This window comes from Hyperolius riggenbachi, chromosome 7, assembly GCF_040937935.1.
Source record: "Hyperolius riggenbachi isolate aHypRig1 chromosome 7, aHypRig1.pri, whole genome shotgun sequence".
Classification (NCBI taxonomy): Eukaryota; Metazoa; Chordata; class Amphibia; order Anura; family Hyperoliidae; genus Hyperolius; species Hyperolius riggenbachi.
The window spans coordinates 131,449,649-131,469,203 of record NC_090652.1 but is presented as its reverse complement, the minus strand read 5'-3'; the positions used below and the strand labels follow the sequence as shown (position 1 = coordinate 131,469,203).

At 39.6% G+C, this 19,555-nt stretch overlaps 1 protein-coding gene across 9 annotated transcripts in view; it reads right to left on the bottom strand.

Moving 5' to 3' along the window:
- RBFOX1 (RNA binding fox-1 homolog 1) overlaps window positions 1-19,555 on the bottom strand; it is a 967,082-nt gene that overhangs the window by 270,206 nt on the left and 677,321 nt on the right. For all 9 annotated transcript variants that reach the window (XM_068244641.1, XM_068244644.1, XM_068244642.1 and 6 more), the window contains 2 exons: window positions 15,577-15,637; window positions 2,128-2,181 (listed from right to left, as the gene is read on the bottom strand). In XM_068244641.1, coding sequence (XP_068100742.1) covers window positions 2,128-2,181; window positions 15,577-15,637 — 115 coding nt within the window. The remainder of the gene's footprint in view (window positions 1-2,127; window positions 2,182-15,576; window positions 15,638-19,555) is intronic.

Genomic DNA, 19,555 nt, shown 5'->3' with positions numbered 1-19,555 from the left:
ATTTATCTGTTGAACAGTTGCCCAACCAGGCATATATCTTTGAACTGACAGATTAGTATTCACAATTCACCAGGTATATATTTTGCCTTTAAAGAGAAATTCAGATACCCTCTATACAGAGAATTTTGGAAGAACTTTTTTTCAGCTACATATCTTGTTGACATGAGCATAGTATTATTATTATTATTTAGTATTTGTATAGCGCTGACATCTTCTGTAGCACTGTACAAAGTATATTGTCTTGTGATTTAACTGTCCCTTAGAGGAGCTCACAATCAAATCTCATATGTCTATGTATGAATTGTGTAGTGCATGTATTGTAGTCTAGGGCCAATTTAGGGGGAAGCCAATTAACGTATTTGGGTTTTTTGGGGGATGTGGGAGGAAACCGGAATGGCTGGAGGAAACCCTCAAAGACACGGGGAGAACATACAAACTCCTTGCAGATGTTTGCCTGGCTGGGATTCAAACCAGGAATCCAGGGCTGGAAGGAGAGAGTGCTAACCACTATGCCACCATGCTGCCCATAATAGTATTGTTATATTATGCATGTCTCAAAATATTAAAGAATGCTTTACATTATTATTAGGTGTAGACTACAAACACAATATCAACCTACTTATGAGTATTCTATTTGCATGGCTGATTCTCGTAACATAACTTTCTGAGCCATTAACTCAGAAGAAACATCACATTAGGCAAGTGACAAAGTGAGACAACTCCAGAGCTTGTTACCTGCATACCTGTTCTAGGTGAGTACCTTAACTATACTTTATCTATATAGCTATGGTAACTATTATAGCCAGGGACATAACATTCCACAAATAGGACTCACAAATAGCAGTCTCAGCACTTTTCATAATGACAGACCGTTTTACTCTAGTATTCCATCTTTATATGATTTTTTTATTTATTTGTGTGAAGTTCTCTAGTTAGCATTTAAGGGTTGCCCTGTATCACTGAATAACTAACAGGGACAAATATATAAGATTGTAGTAATGCAAGTATCAAGGATATGATTTTAAAATTAGTTGACAGACCTAACAAATGTTATAGTAACTGGCAACTGCTCCTGTATTTCTTTTGTTTCTCATAGAAAAATACAAGTCCCAATATAAGCAATGTTTAACACCAAGTTTCAGCCAAAATTACCAAACAGCTAGGGTCTGTACACATAACAATTCACTAACAAGAGCCCAGCCTATCATTTTGTGTTAGCATTATGGGTTCCCACCAATAACCTGTAACTACTGGGAGCATATGTGTGACATCAGCTAGAGGAGGACCAAAATAGCCAATAACCAGCTTTCTTGACTCAGCAGTGAGTCTACTCTTGAGAGTTTACAAACAGAAAAAAAAGCCCATGTATTATAGATTTGAAGCCTCTAATTCACAGAGCCTAATGTCTCTCTTTAATCCTTTCTTGTAAAAAAATAAATACATCAGAAACCATCATTGCAACCAGAAATGTCCTGCATTAAGTAATTTCTCAGAAACCAACACCAGAATCAACTGCTAATCCATTAGACTGCATGTTTGCAATGTTTTCCAATGAATGTGCTTTCACACATTTCACACAACAGTATTCACGTGCATTTTCCATTTTGGAAATTCGCATTCACCGCGCATCTATTGGAAGTCAATGGCATTTCATTCGACATGAGTGTTTGCTTAAAATTTTCTGCAGAAAAATAAACGGCCTACACATAAGCCTTTTTCTGCACCAGACATGCAAATTACTTAAATTACATATAATGCAAGTCAATGGGAATTCACATTTTTGAATTCAAAATGTTAAAATTTGCATGTAAATGTGAAGGTAATTCCATACAATTTCATGCAAATGAGCTTCATTTTCATGCAAGGAAAACTTGAAATGTGAGCATTTGCATAAAAAAAAGTAAAGAAAAAAAAATTGGATCAAAAAAATTGGAAAATGCAGAATCGTAAATATTAAAAAATGTTGAAAGCTGTGACCACAAGTTGCAGTATGAAGGCATCCTTATTCAACACCAACAAAGCAGATCACATTTGGCAAATTTGTGTTCAGTAAGACAAATCTAACCACTAACCATCACTGCTATCTCACAAAATTATAGAAACAGAGGAGGTACATTCAAATCTTACCTGCATAGAATTCAGGACTGTAAACTGCACCAACAACAGGATTTAACTTCCATCCTAAAACACAAATATATAGTTATATTATTTACAGCTTGCAAAAGCTTGAAGATGTCACCACACATTAAAAGAGAAAACTAGGCAGAAATACAATATGTAATAGATTTGAACACACATCTTTTAAAAAACAAAACAAAAACAAAACTATAACACATAAATGTAAGCTGGACTAAACAGTGGATGTTTTAAAGCTCAACTCCAGATACTAATTTGCTAATTATTCACTGCTGTAGAAATCAATTTTAATATCTGCAAACAATCCCTCAAGGTATAGGTGATTTTAAAAAAAAGCAAAAAAAAAAAAAATCTTATATATGTGGAATCTGAAGCAGGTAAACTTATGCTAAATGAGGATGGGTAGAAAAACAGCCAATTAAGAGGCCTCTCAGGCTACATATAGATCTAAGTACTTAGAGATTACTTTTGCAGGATCCTGTCATTGAAGGTGGATTAGCACTTTATGTGGTCCATGAAGAGAGAAGGAAAAGGGGAGAGGGTTGGGTGATTCTTAAGGGTGGGTGATGTTTTAGGGGGTGGGTTGTGGAATGTGGGAGGGGTATGGGGGATGGGGGGAAAAATTGGGTTGGTATATTCTTCTATGATACAGTGGAAGTATTATTAGCCTCAAATTTCATATATGAGTGAATTTACGCTATGTTTTTTTATTATCAACATGATTTGTAAGGTTTAAGGTGATATTGTATAATCCTTTTTTCTTGATCTATTTCACTGTTTCAGATGTGATAAACATGTAAAGTGAATCCAATAAAAATTATTTGAAATATAAAAAAAGCAATATCTGCATACACGTCCTTTTAGTTTAATCTCATGAAGTTAGGGCATAATAAGCATATATACAGTATTTTTATGAGCTTGTGAAACTTATTGTGAGTAATGGACCTCTCCTCAGCAGGCTTTGATATGTTTGTAGTGAAAACCATTGCTCACCCTTATTTAAAATATAAAGTTATCATATGTAAACGTCAAGTAAACGTGCGACCAACACAAGAAAAGGATTTATACTTACCTGGGGCTTTCCCCAGACCCGTGTAGTCTGTGGGCTAGCTCGGTGTATATCCAGTCCTGTCCATTCTCCCATTGTCATTTGTCAGCCCTGGTAGTCAGGGATTACAAAACATGCGTGACCCTGGTATGCCTCCTTGGTCATGCTCCCATGGCCATGAGTATACTGTGCCTGTGCTGTTAGGTAAGACTTGTAACCGCTCCCGGCCACAGGAAAATAATCAAGAAGGAACATGGCAAGGGCACACTGCATGCACAGTAGTCCCTGACTAGCTGCCAGAGGTGGAACAGATGAGACCGGATGGACTAAGGACTCTTTTGTTGTGTTGGTTACAGGTAGATTTTAGAGGGACATATTTTAAAGTACAGATACTTCATCTTTCCTATGTTGTGTTTGTAACAAATAATATATGTATCAAAAATGTATCAATTTTGTATTCAACTCTATAATACAAGCTTGCTAGTGAGATAACATCAGTGATATATCAGATACAACCTATCTCAGCTAAGGACTGAAGGTAGTCCTACGCAATAGAGCCACATTAATTCATGCCATGCACTGATAAGGATCAACCAATCCAAAATTGTCTACATACGTGTTGGATTATTGTGACTCTATACAATTAACAAGCGGACACATCATTGCATTCCAGCAGATCTGGAAGTGTGGTTTGCTTACAGGGACATCAAAGAGATGATTTGCACATTCAGCAGTGATGCATTGTGGGAGACATCAAATGCTCACTACAACCTGGATTATCACAAATATTTTCTGTTTTAAGAAGGCAAAGGAGCATGTGAGTGATCACCGTTATCTTATTTTTTATGTGCTTTGGCCCATATCCATGTCTAAAAAGTTAACTTGTATTAATGTATGCATATAAATCTGTATCTTTGAAGGCACAATACAAGCAATTACAGTCATCCTATGTCTCCAGCCTGCAAGGTTGCCCATTGAACACAGAAGCAAGCATCATGCACCTGTGTCTAATAGTTTTGCTACCAATCCCTATATAATGGGCGTAGAAACCTGATCGGCAAATGCAACATTTCAATAGTAATTATGGGTTACAATGACTCCTAGGTATATCAAAAGACTTTTTACACAGTAAATATTAGACAAAGCAATATCCAATACAGGTAAAATGCGATGGAAACAGCAGGTCCCTACTAGTCAATTAAAATCATGTGTTTAAGGTGGATACAAACATCATAAAGTCAGTCATTTACTGATCTAGAGGCTACTTAGGAATGGAATAAAAAACATGCAGATAATCTGTTACTCTCACCAGAGATTAAACACCAGTACCCCACTTCACCACCATACCGGACTCAATAATCTGGGCCAGGAAAGGTATTACAAGCCTGAACCACATAAACACAGATAATAAGCTTAAACCATTTCGTGAACTAAAATCTGAATTTGGCCTTGCTAATAAAAAAGGAATTTAGATACCTACAATTGCGACATACATTTGCCTCCCAGTTCTCACCTGGTCCACTGACTGTTACAACTAATAGACTAGAAGACACCTTACTATAAAAGGTCATTAGACAAGCCTCTGCCATTTAATTTTAACTAATTATGCCTAGCAATTATAAAATTGACAAGTGCAAATCTAGATGGCAGACAGATATTCCCTCGCTTACAGATGAAGACTGGGATGAGATATTGGAAGACTATGTGCACACAGCAATATTGGCCAAAGACAGATGTGAATTACACCAGAGAGAAAATGTGTGCATCAACCAAGTGAACCTGACAAATCTGGCTTTGCAAATTTGGCCTATTGGCTAATCACGAGACATTGCTCATGCAAATATGCATTTGCTTTCGCATGCCTAAATATGCAGGGTCGAAAACCAAAACCGCAAAACAATCGCCCTGCGGGAATTAGTTCATGCTACATAGCACTATCCAGGGGCGCCACGAGGAGGCTTCCAAAGACAGATGTGTCCAACTTAAATTCCTGCATAGAATTTATTACACTCCTCAAAGACTAGAACTAATTGACCTTCCTATGGCCCCATTGTGTCCTAAATGTGATGGTGTTCTTGGAACTTTCCTACATGTTATGGGAATGCATCAAAGGGCAAAAGCTCTGGGTTGAAGTGGGTAAGGTTCTTGCAGTCCTACTAAAGACACCAATCACCCTAACTCCTAAAATTGCTTCATTAGGTGTCATAGAAGATGAAATTAAAAATAAACATCATAAATTACTTCTCCGGCTACTCTGTTTCTATGCAAGATGAGAGATACTACTAAAATGGTCAAGCATAACTTCTCCCACTAAGAGTAACTGGATCACTGAAATGAATAAACCCCCACCAATGTATAGACTAACTTATACCAGCAGGGGGCGGACAGCCAAGTTTGATAAAATTTGGTCTGGCTGGTTGGACTGTAAGGAATTGGCAGAAGGTGGTGATTGATTGACAATATTGGGGGTATTGGTGGCACTGGAGTCCCTTTCCATCTTTTCTGCTCCTTTCTCCTTTTCTTATAAATCCCCCTTTGCACTGTGCGGCTTAACACCTCAAGTTAATGGTAAGTGTGCAACCTTGGAAAGGCTATTGACATATGGGAACTGTTCCTGTTAACCAAATTACTGGTGTATATACCAAAATAGATGGGGTACCACTATGGTACCCCAAGACACATTCTTCTGTATTATGTACTTACTTATCATCAGGGTTGTGGATCCAACTATGGGTGTATACACCCCATAGTGCCTTTTCCTCACCTCTCTGTCACTCGACCTTTCATATGGCCTCCCTATTAAGAGCAAACTGTTTGGTATCCTGACACTCACTTCCATAAGGTGGCAGACAGTGTTAATAACCTTACTGTACTATCCATCTGCTGTGTTTTTAAGCACTGGCTTTGCCTATTGAACGCACATATATATATGGTTGTTCGGCCTATTGGCCACGGTGTACAATTGTGTTTGCACCTTACTGGAGGATCACATTCTTATGCTTGTATGTAACTATGTTACAGGGAACGTAATTGTCGAAATGCTTCTTTGTATTTTACTTTTGTTCTAAAACCAAAAAAAAATTTGTGAAAATGAAAAAAGATATTAAGCAGTATATCAGCATTTGCCCGTGCATTCACATGCACTCATACCTGTGTAAATCTCACATGGAGTGAGGTCCCCCAAAACATGCTTGAACAATTAGTGGAAAAAGATTCTTGCCCATGGCACCAGAGCAGTGCCAGTAGTTTCAGTTATGCAACAGTTAGATAAATAGTGATTACCTTATGAATCAGCTTTTCTGTGGCCTTGCACATTTGTGGTATGCCCATGGTTTATAAGTGCTAGCATTTATTGGGATTAGTATTTATAGGCCTCTGTAGGCAAGGTGCACACATAGTAAGGCTTAAAGAGACTCCGTAACAAAAATTGCATCCTGTTTTTTATCATCCTACAAGTTCCTAAAGCTATTCTAATGTGTTCTGGCTTACTGCAGCACTTTCTACTATCACAGTCTCTGTAATAAATCAACTTATCTCTCTCTTGTCAGACTTGTCAGGCCTGTGTCTGGAAGGCTGCCAAGTTCTTCAGTGTTGTGGTTCTGCTATGAACTCCCCCTTCCAGGCCCCTCTATGCACACTGCCTGTGTGTTATTTAGATTAGGGCAGCTTCTCTCTTCTCTCTTATCTTTTACAAGCTGGATATATCGTCCACTGAGCTGGCTGGGCTTTCACATACTGGGGAATTACAAACAAGGGCAAAGCTGTTTGCAGGAAGAAAAGAGCAGCCTGAAACTTCAGTGCATGAGAACAGGGGGAAAGAAACACACAAATGATCTCTTGAGATTCAAAAGGAAGGGTGTATACAGCCTTCTTGTGTATGGATGTATTTTTTATGTGTGGACATACTGTACATCAACCTACTTCCTGTTTTGGTGGCCATTTTGTTTGTTTACAAACAAACTTTTTAAAACTGTTTTTAACCACTTTTAATGCGACGAGGAGCGGCGAAATTGTGACAGAGGGTAATAGGAGATGTCCCCTAACGCACTGGTATGTTTATTTTTGTGCGATTTTAACAATACAGATTCTCTTTAAGGTAAACCTGGTACAAATGAAAAAGCGGAGCTTTACTTACCTGGGGCTTCTTTCAGCCACCTGTAGTTTATTAAGTTACTTGGTGTCCTTCCAGTCCCCTACATTGTTCAGCTGTCACACCCATTAAAGTCTGAATTAGAGTTACAGATTCTTGTGCATGTGCTGTCCCAGCAGCACTCCTCGTTGATTACACTCCAGTGACTGGGAGTGTTCTGTGCATGTGCAGTTAGTTAAGACTTGTAACTGCACATACACAGAATGTTCCTGGCCATGAGAGTGTGATTGAGAAGGTACGCAACCAGAACCATGCATGTGCAGCAGCATGGAACCAGGTCGGGTCTCAGACTTTAAAGCAGAACTGGAGGGGACCAGAAGAATACTGAGGGGGATCTAAGAGACTATGGTGGGCTGTAAGAAGCCCCAGATAAATATAGTTCAACTGTTTCCTTTGATTCAAGTTTTCTTTAAGAAAATGTAGGTATGACTGTACAGTTGAACAATAAGCTTTCCATATACATGAGATATTGTGTGGGAATGGACTGACAAACAATCTGGACACACTGCAAACATTGATGAAACAACCAACTTATAATTACAGTTTTAAACAACATCAGCATGATTTCCTTTAAACAAATCTTGCAACACACCAAAATTGTGTGTAAACCTGTATCTATATCAGATAAAAATGTACTTTATAAGGTTGTAGAGGGTTTTAAAGTAAACCTGTGACTTTTATAAAGAAAAACATGAATACCTACAGAATACAGTGCCACAAACGCTGGCTTGATTTTCTTCTAGCACTGTATTTGGCCTGAGGAAGTGGGCCGAGATCTACGAAACGTGTTGCCAAGGTTGTAGAGGGTTTTAAAGTAAACCTGTGACTTTTATAAAGGAAAACATGAATACCTACAGAATACAGTGCCACAAACGCTGGCTTGATTTTCTTCTGGCACTGTATTCGGCCTGAGGAAGTGGGCTGAGATGTACGAAACGTGTTGCCAAGTGCATATTAAAGTATGTTACAAATAATTTTAAATGTGTCATCAATGAGGTAAGCCACCTCTATTTTTTTATTTCATTTTAATTGCTTTATACATAGTGGTTCAAATCCTAGCTCTTCCTGTTTAGTAAGCCCACACCTATTCAGTAGGAGTTCCTGGGAAAGACTCCATAACACTGCTACTGCCTACTGAGTGCGCTCTAGTGGCTGCCTCGCAAGCACTCAGATTCTGACAGAAGAAAAGCGCTATACAAAATATCAGAATAATTATATCTTAACATACTGTAGTTTTATCATAAGCTGGGTGCTTCTTTTTCCCCTATGTGTTACAATTTTCAGGTGTTTTTGCTTTAAACCTTTCCAGCAGATTTTTTTTTTGCAGCTGCTCTAACAGGGTAATAACTTGATTTTGAAAGCTCAGTTTCCCTTTAAGTTTAGGAAACTTTATTTTTTTTTATGCTAATCGATGCAACCGCCACAAAACAGCTGTCAACTATTAACGTATTAATTGAAATTTAGACATTTTATAATTAATTAAGTAAATAAATATTGAAAAGATTGAAAAATGTTAGCGATAAACTAAATTAATAAGGCTCACATTCTTTAGATAATTCTACTGGGGAGTAAAATGCCTCTATATCATTCAAGTTGCACTAATGGGTCTTCAATTTATCTATGAAATTCCTTATCAGATACAAGTCGATGCGCACAACTGAGATGCACCTTCATATTTCTTTTCCTTCCCACTCCGTTTTCTTATGGCTGTATTAGCCAACTTTTTTTTCTGAGTCTACACAGGATGGACTTAATTTATCATGATGAAAATAACACCAATTAAAACTTACTTTATCTTGTCAGGGAGATATGTGCTGGCTCATAAGTGTGTGGGTTAATCATGTGTGAGAAGATCTAATGTCAGTCTTTTAGTGAAAGAACTGCCACGGAGCATGGTAAGTTCTTTGTTGTGGGTGTTAATGGCTGTATTTGTCTTGATGTATTAAATGTCAATTATTCTTTGACATTTGCCATTGCAAATGGCTGGTCATTAGAGAAATAACTGCTCTTTCCTACCGCTAATATATTTATGCATTTTCAGTGAATGTACCATTCCCAAGAATGTGCTAAGCTTACCGTGGTATTTTACATATGTCTGTGTTCTAAAAGTAAAATTCCCCTCAATATAATTGATTTACCATTGTCAAATCATTTGGGAATGTTTTAGAATCAGACCGAGTTGACTTACTCTATCTGCTCCTAAAAATGGCAACATGACCATCCTTTTTACTAAGTAAAGTGAGACATAAGGGTGAGATAATATACAATCATAGGTGATATTAACGGGTACCTGTGACTTAAAAAAAGACAAATGTTAGATATTTACCTTAGTAGGGAGAAGTCCCTGGATAATCCAGAGGCATCCCTTGTACCCCTATACCTCACCATTCCATTGCTAGGACCTCCCTGTCCCTGAACCTCATCGTCAAGGTCTTGTCAATATGAGCATGGCTGCCTTGCACAGACACAAGACCCATGCATCTTTGCAGTAGTGTGATGCTCTGTTGGCTCAGTTTTAACCTCTGAGCATGAGAGGCTCCATGCTACTGTGCAGGCACAAGTCATGCTGAACCTCTGCAGTGCAGCCTTGCTCAATCAGGGATGGAAGCACAGCCACAAACCTTCAGAGGGTCTTGGCAATAAGCAATGGTCTGTAGGAGGATGTAGGAAGACTCTGGAGGATCCAGAGGCTTCCCTTTACAAAGGTAAATATTTAACTTTTGCATTTTTTAAACTCAGAGGTTTACTTTAAAAATTGGTCATTAAGAAGGGTCTATTGTCTCTATGTCAACATACAAATACTCATCAAAGGATCTTCTCTCTGCCTGCCCTCCCAAGAATCAATTACAATTTAACACCTCACTAGCTCTCCTCTTAAAATCCTTTGGGATACTCAAGAAAAGCAGAAGGGGGAGGAGAGAGAGTGGATCCAAGTATAAAAAACATAGTTGTCCCCAGAAAAGCTCAATCACAGCTACACTCTGCAATGCCAGATCGATAAATAATAAGACTGCAACTATACATGACCTAATAGAGCTCTCTGATTTGACCTTTTTGACAGAGACCTGGCTTGGGAAACATGCAGGCCCAACTCTTGAAGCAACCGCGCCGACCAATTATTCAGTCTTGCACTGTGAGAGACAAGTCCGCAAGGGTGGGGGGGTTGCCATATGCTTCAGATCCTCTTTGAACATAAGGCCCCTGCCCATAGGCCCCACTGAAACTTTTGAATGTCTTGCAGCCCAACTGTCAGCAGAAGTAAACATCAACATATTGCTCATATACCGCCCCCCAAAAAATGGTCCAGCCTTTCTTAAGGAAATATCTGAACTCTTATCCTGCCTAACAGTGGAACACCCCAGATGGATCATCCTGGGAGACTTCAATGCATGGGTGGATGATCACGACTCCCGCCTAGGAAGTAAACTACTTCTTATAATGAATGAACTGGGTTTCTCTCAGGCTGTCAACCTCCCCACCCACAAGAAAGGGCACACCCTGGATCTTATATTTCATTCCGGACTTTTAATATCACACATGGATATAAACCCAGTGGTATGGTCAGACCACCACACCATCTACTTCTCTCTGACAGCACCAGCGATAAAACACAGAGGGAAAGAACTCATAAAATACCGTTCTCTGAAAGATGTCTCACCCCAGCACGTTCAGAATACCCTCAACTTCGACGCATTAACCAATCATTGCGCAGACCCAGACTCCATGGTCCTGATGTACAATCATGCAGTGTCATCTGCCTATGACGCCCTTGCTCCAGTTCGCATTAAACGGTCTAACACACCCTTGTCTCTCACCTGGACAGCTACCAAGATGGGATCACCAAGAAAAAATCCTCCTACCTATCACAGGAGATTGCAAAGGCCGCCAACAGGCCAGCCCAACTATTTTGCACAGTTGATAGACTATGTAACCCATCCTGTCTAAAACCTACTATAACTCCCTCAAAGGAGCTATGCGAACAATTTGCTTGCTACTTTGCTGACAAAGTATCCTCTATTTGTGTGTCTCATTCAGTCCACAGCACCTAAGACTTATTCAACTCCTGGAAATAGTGGCAAAAACAACCTAACACCCTGGACTGACTTCAAAAGTATTAGTGAGGAAGAGATCTCAGACATCCTCCGTCGCCTCCGCCAGACAACCTGCGACCTGGACCATGGACCAACTAAACATATGCTGAAATGCCCTGACCTGCTTGGTCCAGCATTTCACAAAATAGTAAATTGCTCTCTGCAAGCAGGGAGGTTTCCTACCTCTCTAAAAGAAGGGATCATAAAGCCCCTTCTTAAAAAACCTTCCATGGATCCAGATGCTATGAGCAGCTACAGACCTGTCTCCAACCTCCCCTTCTTAGGTAAAGTTATTGAAAAGGCTGTCTATCGGCAACTTGAAACCAGGCTGTCAGTAAACAAGATCCTGGACCCTCTACAATCTGGCTTTAAGAAACACCACAGCTGTGAAACAGCCCTCATCCAAGTCTGCAACGACCTGTTCATGGCAAGGGACAGAGGGGAATGCTCCATCCTAATCCTGTTGGATCTCTCAGCGGCTTTTGATACAGTTGACCATGAAATCCTGCTTAACAGACTGCAGGAGTACTGTGGCATCAGTGGATCAGCCCTCCAGTGGTTCAGATCATTCCTGACTGACAGAACACAGAGAGTATCCCTAGGTCCTATAATGTCCAAACCGGCACCTCTACAATTCGGAGTGCCACAAGGATCAATCCTATCCCCTCTGCTGTTTGCAATCTACATGTTGCCACTCGGTACACTTATCCTACGTCATGGCCTGACGTACCACTGCTACGCCGATGACACACAGCTATACCTGTCCTTAAAACCTGGTGGAACAGACCCTACCCCAAAAATAAACTCTTGCTTAGCTGAGCTACAGGCATGGATGAATGATAACTGGTTGAAACTGAAACTGAATGCTGACAAAACTGAGGTCCTGTTTGTCCAAAGCCAACACTCGCCATCAAAACAGCTCTATCCTAAAGCAACACCAATTAGGATTGGGAATTCAGACATAAACAGCTCCAACCTTGTGCGCAGCCTTGGAGTACTAATCGATGGGGAATTGAGTTTCAGAAACCAAATTTCATCTGTAGTTAAATCTTCCTTCTTTCATCTGAAGAACATTGCAAAGATTAAACATCTGATTCCCCCAGAGGATCTTCCAACCGTAGTCCACGCCTTCATCACATCACGGCTGGACTACTGCAATGCCCTTTATGCTGGCCTCCCTAAAAAAAGGACCTGCGTCGCCTGCAATTAGTACAGAATGCTGCTGCCAGATTGCTAACAAACCAGCCTCGCCACTGTCACATTACACCGATCCTTCGCTCACTGCACTGGCTACCAGTAGAATGGAGAATGCTCTTCAAGATTGGACTGCTGACATTCAAAACCCTGCACAATCTGGGCTCTGGATACATGAAGGACCTGCTGAAGCTGCACCACACCTCTCACAACCTCAGATCAGCAAGTTCTATACACTTGGTCACTCCCAGAGTGCACCTCAAAAAATCTGGAGATAGAGCCTTCTGTCATGCTGCCCCTACTCTTTGGAACTCCCTGCCACACATAGTAAAGACAGCACCATCCCTGGAGCTATTCAAATCCAGACTGAAAAGCCACCTGTTTAGCCTGGCATTTCCAGACTTATAAAATTCTTCCTCTGTACCACGATGGTCGGAGCCATGCTTATGCGCTTTGAGTCCCATGGGAGAAAAGCGCTTTACAAATGTTATTTGTTGTACTATTAGGTAGCAACGTCTCCTGAAGGATGCTAATTGGTTTGGACATTATTTCCTGTTGTTGCTCTGAGATACCTTACTAAATCAGTTTTAATGTATGGGTCATTTTGGGATAGTCTACTTCTTAAGGTTCTTTAAAGCAGAAAGTTTTTATTAAGCTTTTGCGGACCACTGTAAATCCTACGCCGCACTTGTGGCTGCTCTAGGCTGATGCGATGTAGGATTTCCCCCTGCCATTTCCGCTCCCAACACAAATGTGCGCACCAAAGAGGGGAGATTAAGCTGTCATATGACAGCTGACATCTCCCCTCAGTGATCAGGGGCCATCGTGTATGGCTCCTGATCACGTGATCACTACGATCGCCGGCGGATCGTAGTGATCCCTGTTAGTGATGCGGCATTATGGGGGGAAAGAAGAAGATCCACTCACCCGCCTTTCCCCCAGCGATCAGCGCTCCCCTCCACTCTGGCTGGCATCCCCGCTTGCTCTGACATAAGTGCCGGGTCCCGGCTTGATGCCGTCATCAAGCCGTGACCCGGAACTGAGCAGCAGTACGAGCGGGGATGCCGGTGAGAGGGCTTAAGCTGCTCATCACTGGAGCCTGGGAGGTGAGTAAATGCTGCTGGCTACAGGGGGGAAATCTGGCTATGGGACACACACACAGCCCAGCTAGCTAGACTGGGGATCTGGCTGCCTGACCCCCACAAACACACCCCCCACATGCAAAATCGCCTGGTCCTTAGGGAGGTTAGGCAGCCGGTACCCAAATGGTTAATTAGAAATAAAAAGAAAATATTATTAAAATATTCTTATACTATGCTGCAAATGTTTAAGGTTTTGTAGGTTATAGCTATGGTTTGTCTTTATTATCACAACATAGAATATCAGCAGATCCACTGCAAACTCAGTCGAGCTCATCAAATTTGCAGACATCACCACCATTGTTGGCCTGGCAACAAATAGTGACGATCAGGCCTACTGCCAGGAGGTCAACAGAATATGCCAGTGGTGTAGGGAGAACAGGCTGATCCTCAATACAGACAAAACTGGAGAACTGATAGTAGGCTTCAGGAAGCATGCCCTCACCTCTCCACCAATCCACATCAACAGCACCGAGGTCGAAAGAGTGGCCAGCATCCGCCTTCTGGGCACTACCATCTCCAAGGACCTGAGCTGGAAAGCTAACGCTGCCATGCCCTAGAGGAAGGCCCAGTAGAGGCTATTCTTTCTCTGCCAACTGAAAAAAATTGGCATGGACCAAGAGCTAATGACAAGCTTTTACTCTGCCACCACTGAGTCCGTCCTCTGATCATCAATCCTAGTCTGGTACGCTGGCTCCTCCACCAGAGACAGATATCAATTCCAGAGTGTAATTAGATCAGCAGAGAGGATCATTGGAAAACCTCTCCTCTCTCTAGACCTCCTTCACAACTTCAGACTATGATCAAGAGCACTGCGGATTGCCAGGGACCCCTTACACCCTGGGCACTGCTTTTTTAGTCGCCTCCCTTCAGGTTGTAGATTTTGGGCCATCTCCCCCACAACTTTGAGGCATATGCATTTTTTCCCATTTTCTGTAAACCTCCTAAATCCTACCCTCAGGCCATTCCACCTTCAGTGCCCACCCCCTTCACCTTACTCTCCCCCTAAAGCTACAAGCATCAGATTGGATTGATTTTTTGATTTAACCTGTGGACACTGATGAACCTGTACTCTGTTTACTTAAGTTTGACACTGCATTGAGAACTGTACTTGGTTACCTAATTTAATTGCACTCATGTTTATAATGATTATTAATTTGCACTCCTCCTGTTTATGCTTGTTCTGTTATCTATACTTCCTATCCCTACTCTGAGCAACTGTATGTGCCTAACCCAATTCCAGGCATGATCCAGTCATGCTTGGTGATTAAAATAATTCTGATTCTGATTCTGAAAGTAGTTTTGAATTCAGTGTTTGTTCCTGTGTTTTTTTGTTTTTTATTGTCATTCAATGATATTTTGTCTTTGTATTAGTATCTTACTATCTCATAGTGACCTCAAAATGTATCATATTAATCAGCAGTGTATAGAAATTGTAAATCATAGATCAAAATTAGAGAGTTATTTAAAAATAATAAGGTGAAGTGGTATTTTAACAGCTCTTAGTTTGCCTTGTTAACCTACAGCTATTTATTATAGAACTACATTATGAATATTTGTATTACTTGATCATAATAAAATCCTATAGCTTTTTACAATAAAATCATTGAGCTTTGCCTCAAATAGCTTTTATCTTATATAAAGAATATACTACATTTTTTTCTAATTTTGCAACAACCTATGCATCTGCAGGGAACACAAGATATAATGTGAAATGGTGTAAGGTAATAATATACAATACTCAATACATAATTCCCATTTCAAAATTATTATGTAAAATGAAAGAAAAAAAACACACAATCAAAAATAAACACTTACCATTTGTGTAGGGATTTAAAGTCTTTTTGTTTGTCATCACGCGTGCTGTGGCATTATTAACCTATGCACATACAAAAGTGAATCAGAAATTGCTATCAATTGCATACACATTCTTATTATATATATATATACACAGTGCTGCCCATAATTATTCATACCCCTTGCAAATTTTGACTTAAAGTTACTTTTATTCAACCAGCAAGTAATTGTTTGATGGGAAATTACATAGGTGCCTTCCAAAAGAAAAAAAAAAACATTTCTCAGCTTTTATTTACATTTGAGCAAAAAGTGTCCAATCCAAAATTAATCATACCCGTCTCAATAATTAATAGAAATGCTTCCTATAATTGCAGACCAGCTTTTTGCATGTTTTCAAATGTATTTTTGCCCTACCATCTTTAGCAATGAGCTCCAAATCTTTCAGGTCGGAAGGTCTTCTTGCCATCACTCTGATCTTTAGCTCCCTCCACAGATTCTTAATGGGATTCAAGTCAGGATTCTGGCTGGTCCACTCCAAAACGTTAATGTTGTTGTCTGCTAACCATTTCTTCACCACTTTTGCTGTGTGTTTTGGGTCATAGTCATGCTGAAATGTCCATTGGTGGCCAAGGCCAAGTTTCTCTGCAGACTACCTGATGTTGTCGTTGAGAATCCTCATGTATTACTCTTTTTTCATGGTGCCGTTTACTGTGATTAGGTTCCCTGGTCCATTGGCTGAAATAACAACCCCAAAGCATTAGGTTCCTACCACCATGTTTGACAGTGGGGATGGTGTTTTATGGGTTGAAGGCTTCTCCTTTTTTACGCCAAATGAAGGAAACATCAATGTGACCAAATAATTCAATTTTTGTTTCACAGACGACCAGAAGTCTTCTTATTTGTCCAGATGAGCATTTGCAAAGGCCAAGCAAGCTTTTGTGTGCCTTACCTGGAGAAGTGGTGTCCTCCTTGTTCTGCATCAGTGGAACCCAGCAGTGTGCAGTGTCCGTTGGATTGTCTGCCATGAGACATTGCCACCAGCAGTGCCCAGATTCACCAGGATGGTCTTGGTGGTGATCCTTGGATTCTTTATCACCTTTCTCACTATCCTCCTGGCCAGCACAGGTGTCACATTTGGCTTCTGACTACATCCTCTGAGATTTTCCACAGTGCAGAACATCTTGTATTTTTTAAAAATACTTTGCACTGTAGCCACTGGAACTGTAAAACATTTAGAAATGGCCTTGTAGCCCTTTCCTGACTTGTGAGCAGCCACAATGCACAGCCGCAGGTTCTCACTGCGCTCCTTTGTCTTAGCCATGACTGTCCACAAACCAACTGCAGAGAGCTGCTGTTTTTCACCTGTTGAATTGATTAAAACAGCTGTTCCCAATTAATCATGGTAATTAGGATGCTTTAGAACAGCTTGGACTATTTGGAACGGTATAGAACTTTGGATTTTCCGCCAGACTGTGACAGTTTATGAAGGGTATGAATAATTTTGGACTGGACACTTTTTTTAAATAAAAACTGAGAAATATTATTTTTTCCACAATAATGCCTCTTGTACATCGTCTTATTATCTTTTGGGAGACACCTATGTCGTTTCCCATCAAAATTTCCCAGGGGTATGAATAATTATTATGGGCAGCACTGTATATATTTTTTTTTTTACTAAAAACTATAAAACAGCATAAAGAAATAAATGAGCTTGTAATTACATTTACTTCTACTATTGTAAAAGTATAAATCATTTCAATAAAGCAACACCATATCAATTAAAATTTAATACAGAGACATTAAAAGTAAATTAAAAGGCTTTGAATAATTTACAGTCCAAGAGCATGCTCATATTCTACGAGAACGCTGAAATAATATTTAATACAATAAAGAAAGAGCCTTACATCACGCAGCATGCAGTGGAGAAAGAAAATAGTGAGAACTGCAAGAAGCAATTTGTCCCAAGGGATTACTACAAAATTAGTAAAATTAGATCATATATGAGATGTGGTCAAACACAGCCATACAAGTCATTTTCTCAGTATGGCCACACAGTTCTGCTGTACAGGGGTGATAAGAAGCACTTTCAACTGTCAGACGTCCATGTTGTCATGTACTTAGATTTCTCAACTTGTTGCAAAATGTGTGTACAATCTAATGTCAACTGTTCAATTTTCTATAAAGAAATGAAGAAAAAAGTGCTGCTAGTTTCCAAACCCACCCATTCAATGAACTGGGATGTTTATCAGTTAATTGCAAAGAGGGCAAGTCTTTGTAAGCTGGAAAAGGGTTTGTTACTTAGATTCCTATAAATATGTTTATTTAATAAAGATGCAGTCAATTCCGATTTGGTGACTTAGAATTGTTCATCAGATCAGGATAATGACAACAATATAAGAATGTTCAGATGTCTCACTAGCTTACATTTACCTCTGCCTTGTTTATGTATATGCATCTATCCCAAACACATTGCAGCTTATTACCTAGGTGGGTCATGTCCATTGTGCTTTTGTTTATAGTCCTTTCAAACATGTGAATTGACTCTTGCCACTTTTCTGTTCATAAGAATAACTTTCAAAAATTATTATTTTTTCTACAAACAATATCAGTGCCATTTTGCATTCTGCTTTATCACTCAGAGCACTCTATCATTTCAACGTGTATCTGAGGTGACATGTGACATAATGAGATAAACATGTATATGTACAGTGCCAAAAATATTATTAACTAGGCCGTGTTTCTTTTTTATTTGTGTACCTGAAAGGGTAACCTTCAGGCATGCAAGTAATAGCTTCTCTCTTGTCATACCCTTGTTGAATAATAGTGTAATCCTCACTAATAAGGATATAAGGTATTAAAGCCATAAAACTTTTTCATGCAGAGAACAACTTCTGACCGCAGATAAAAAACATCAATAGTGCATGTATTTGGGCTACTTAATAGTCTGCCATTGAGCACAGACAACAACAAAAAAAAGCTATACAGTTCATTATGAGGGAACGAGGATATAGGACTAGGTCTATATCCTAATATCCTATATGTGTATGTATGTATGTATGTATGTATGTATGTATGTATGTATGTATATATATATGTATATATATATATATATATATATATATATATATATATATATATATATATATATATATATATATACAGTTTTTGTCAGATTGTGGTTTGCCATTCCTGGGTTTTATCCTGGTAAGGGTGCATTTTTGTGTATTGGTGGACTTGTCCACTGCCTCCTGATAGTACCTAGACATCCAAATGTGGGTAGGTGAATTGACCTATATTTCTGTTTATATTATGTTTTTGAACAGATAGCTATAAGATTGTGCGCCTCTGAGGAAGCGGCTTCCGGCCATGAAACACATGTCCGGCAACCATTGATTCTGTGATATGGAGCTTTGTATGAATTGTCTACATTTCACAACTACAATCAAGAGAATTTTACATATCTAAGAATAAAGACTGTTCGCTGTTCCTACTAAAAACCCCTATAGTCTTGTATACTTGAATAGAGTATTGGGGTGGAACCATGCTAGAGTGTTTTATCTGTGGACATTTTTGACAGAGTCAATAAAACATTACATCTACTTTGTTAATGTTTGAACATAAAACAAAACCATAGGATATCTAAAAAAATAATATTTTATAGGAGTTGGAGGATAGATACAATTGTTTATCTCATCAGTTTGTTTTCAACTCAGCTTCACTTTAATATAGTATCCCAAAATAGTCTTTACTTATGTTTACCATAGACACTTCCCCCTAATACATATATGTCAAACTCCTGCCCGCGGGCTAAATTTTGCCCTCAGAGCCATTCCATTTGGCCCCTAAGTGGTTTCTCTACTTTGTATTAAGTTTGGCCCTCTCTAGACAACCAAGGAAGCTATATTCGAGGTGAAGCACTAGAACACCAGGGAAACCATATGGGGGAGGTAGAGAAAAGCACTAAGCCAGGCTTTCTCAACCAGGGTTCCTTGAAGACTCT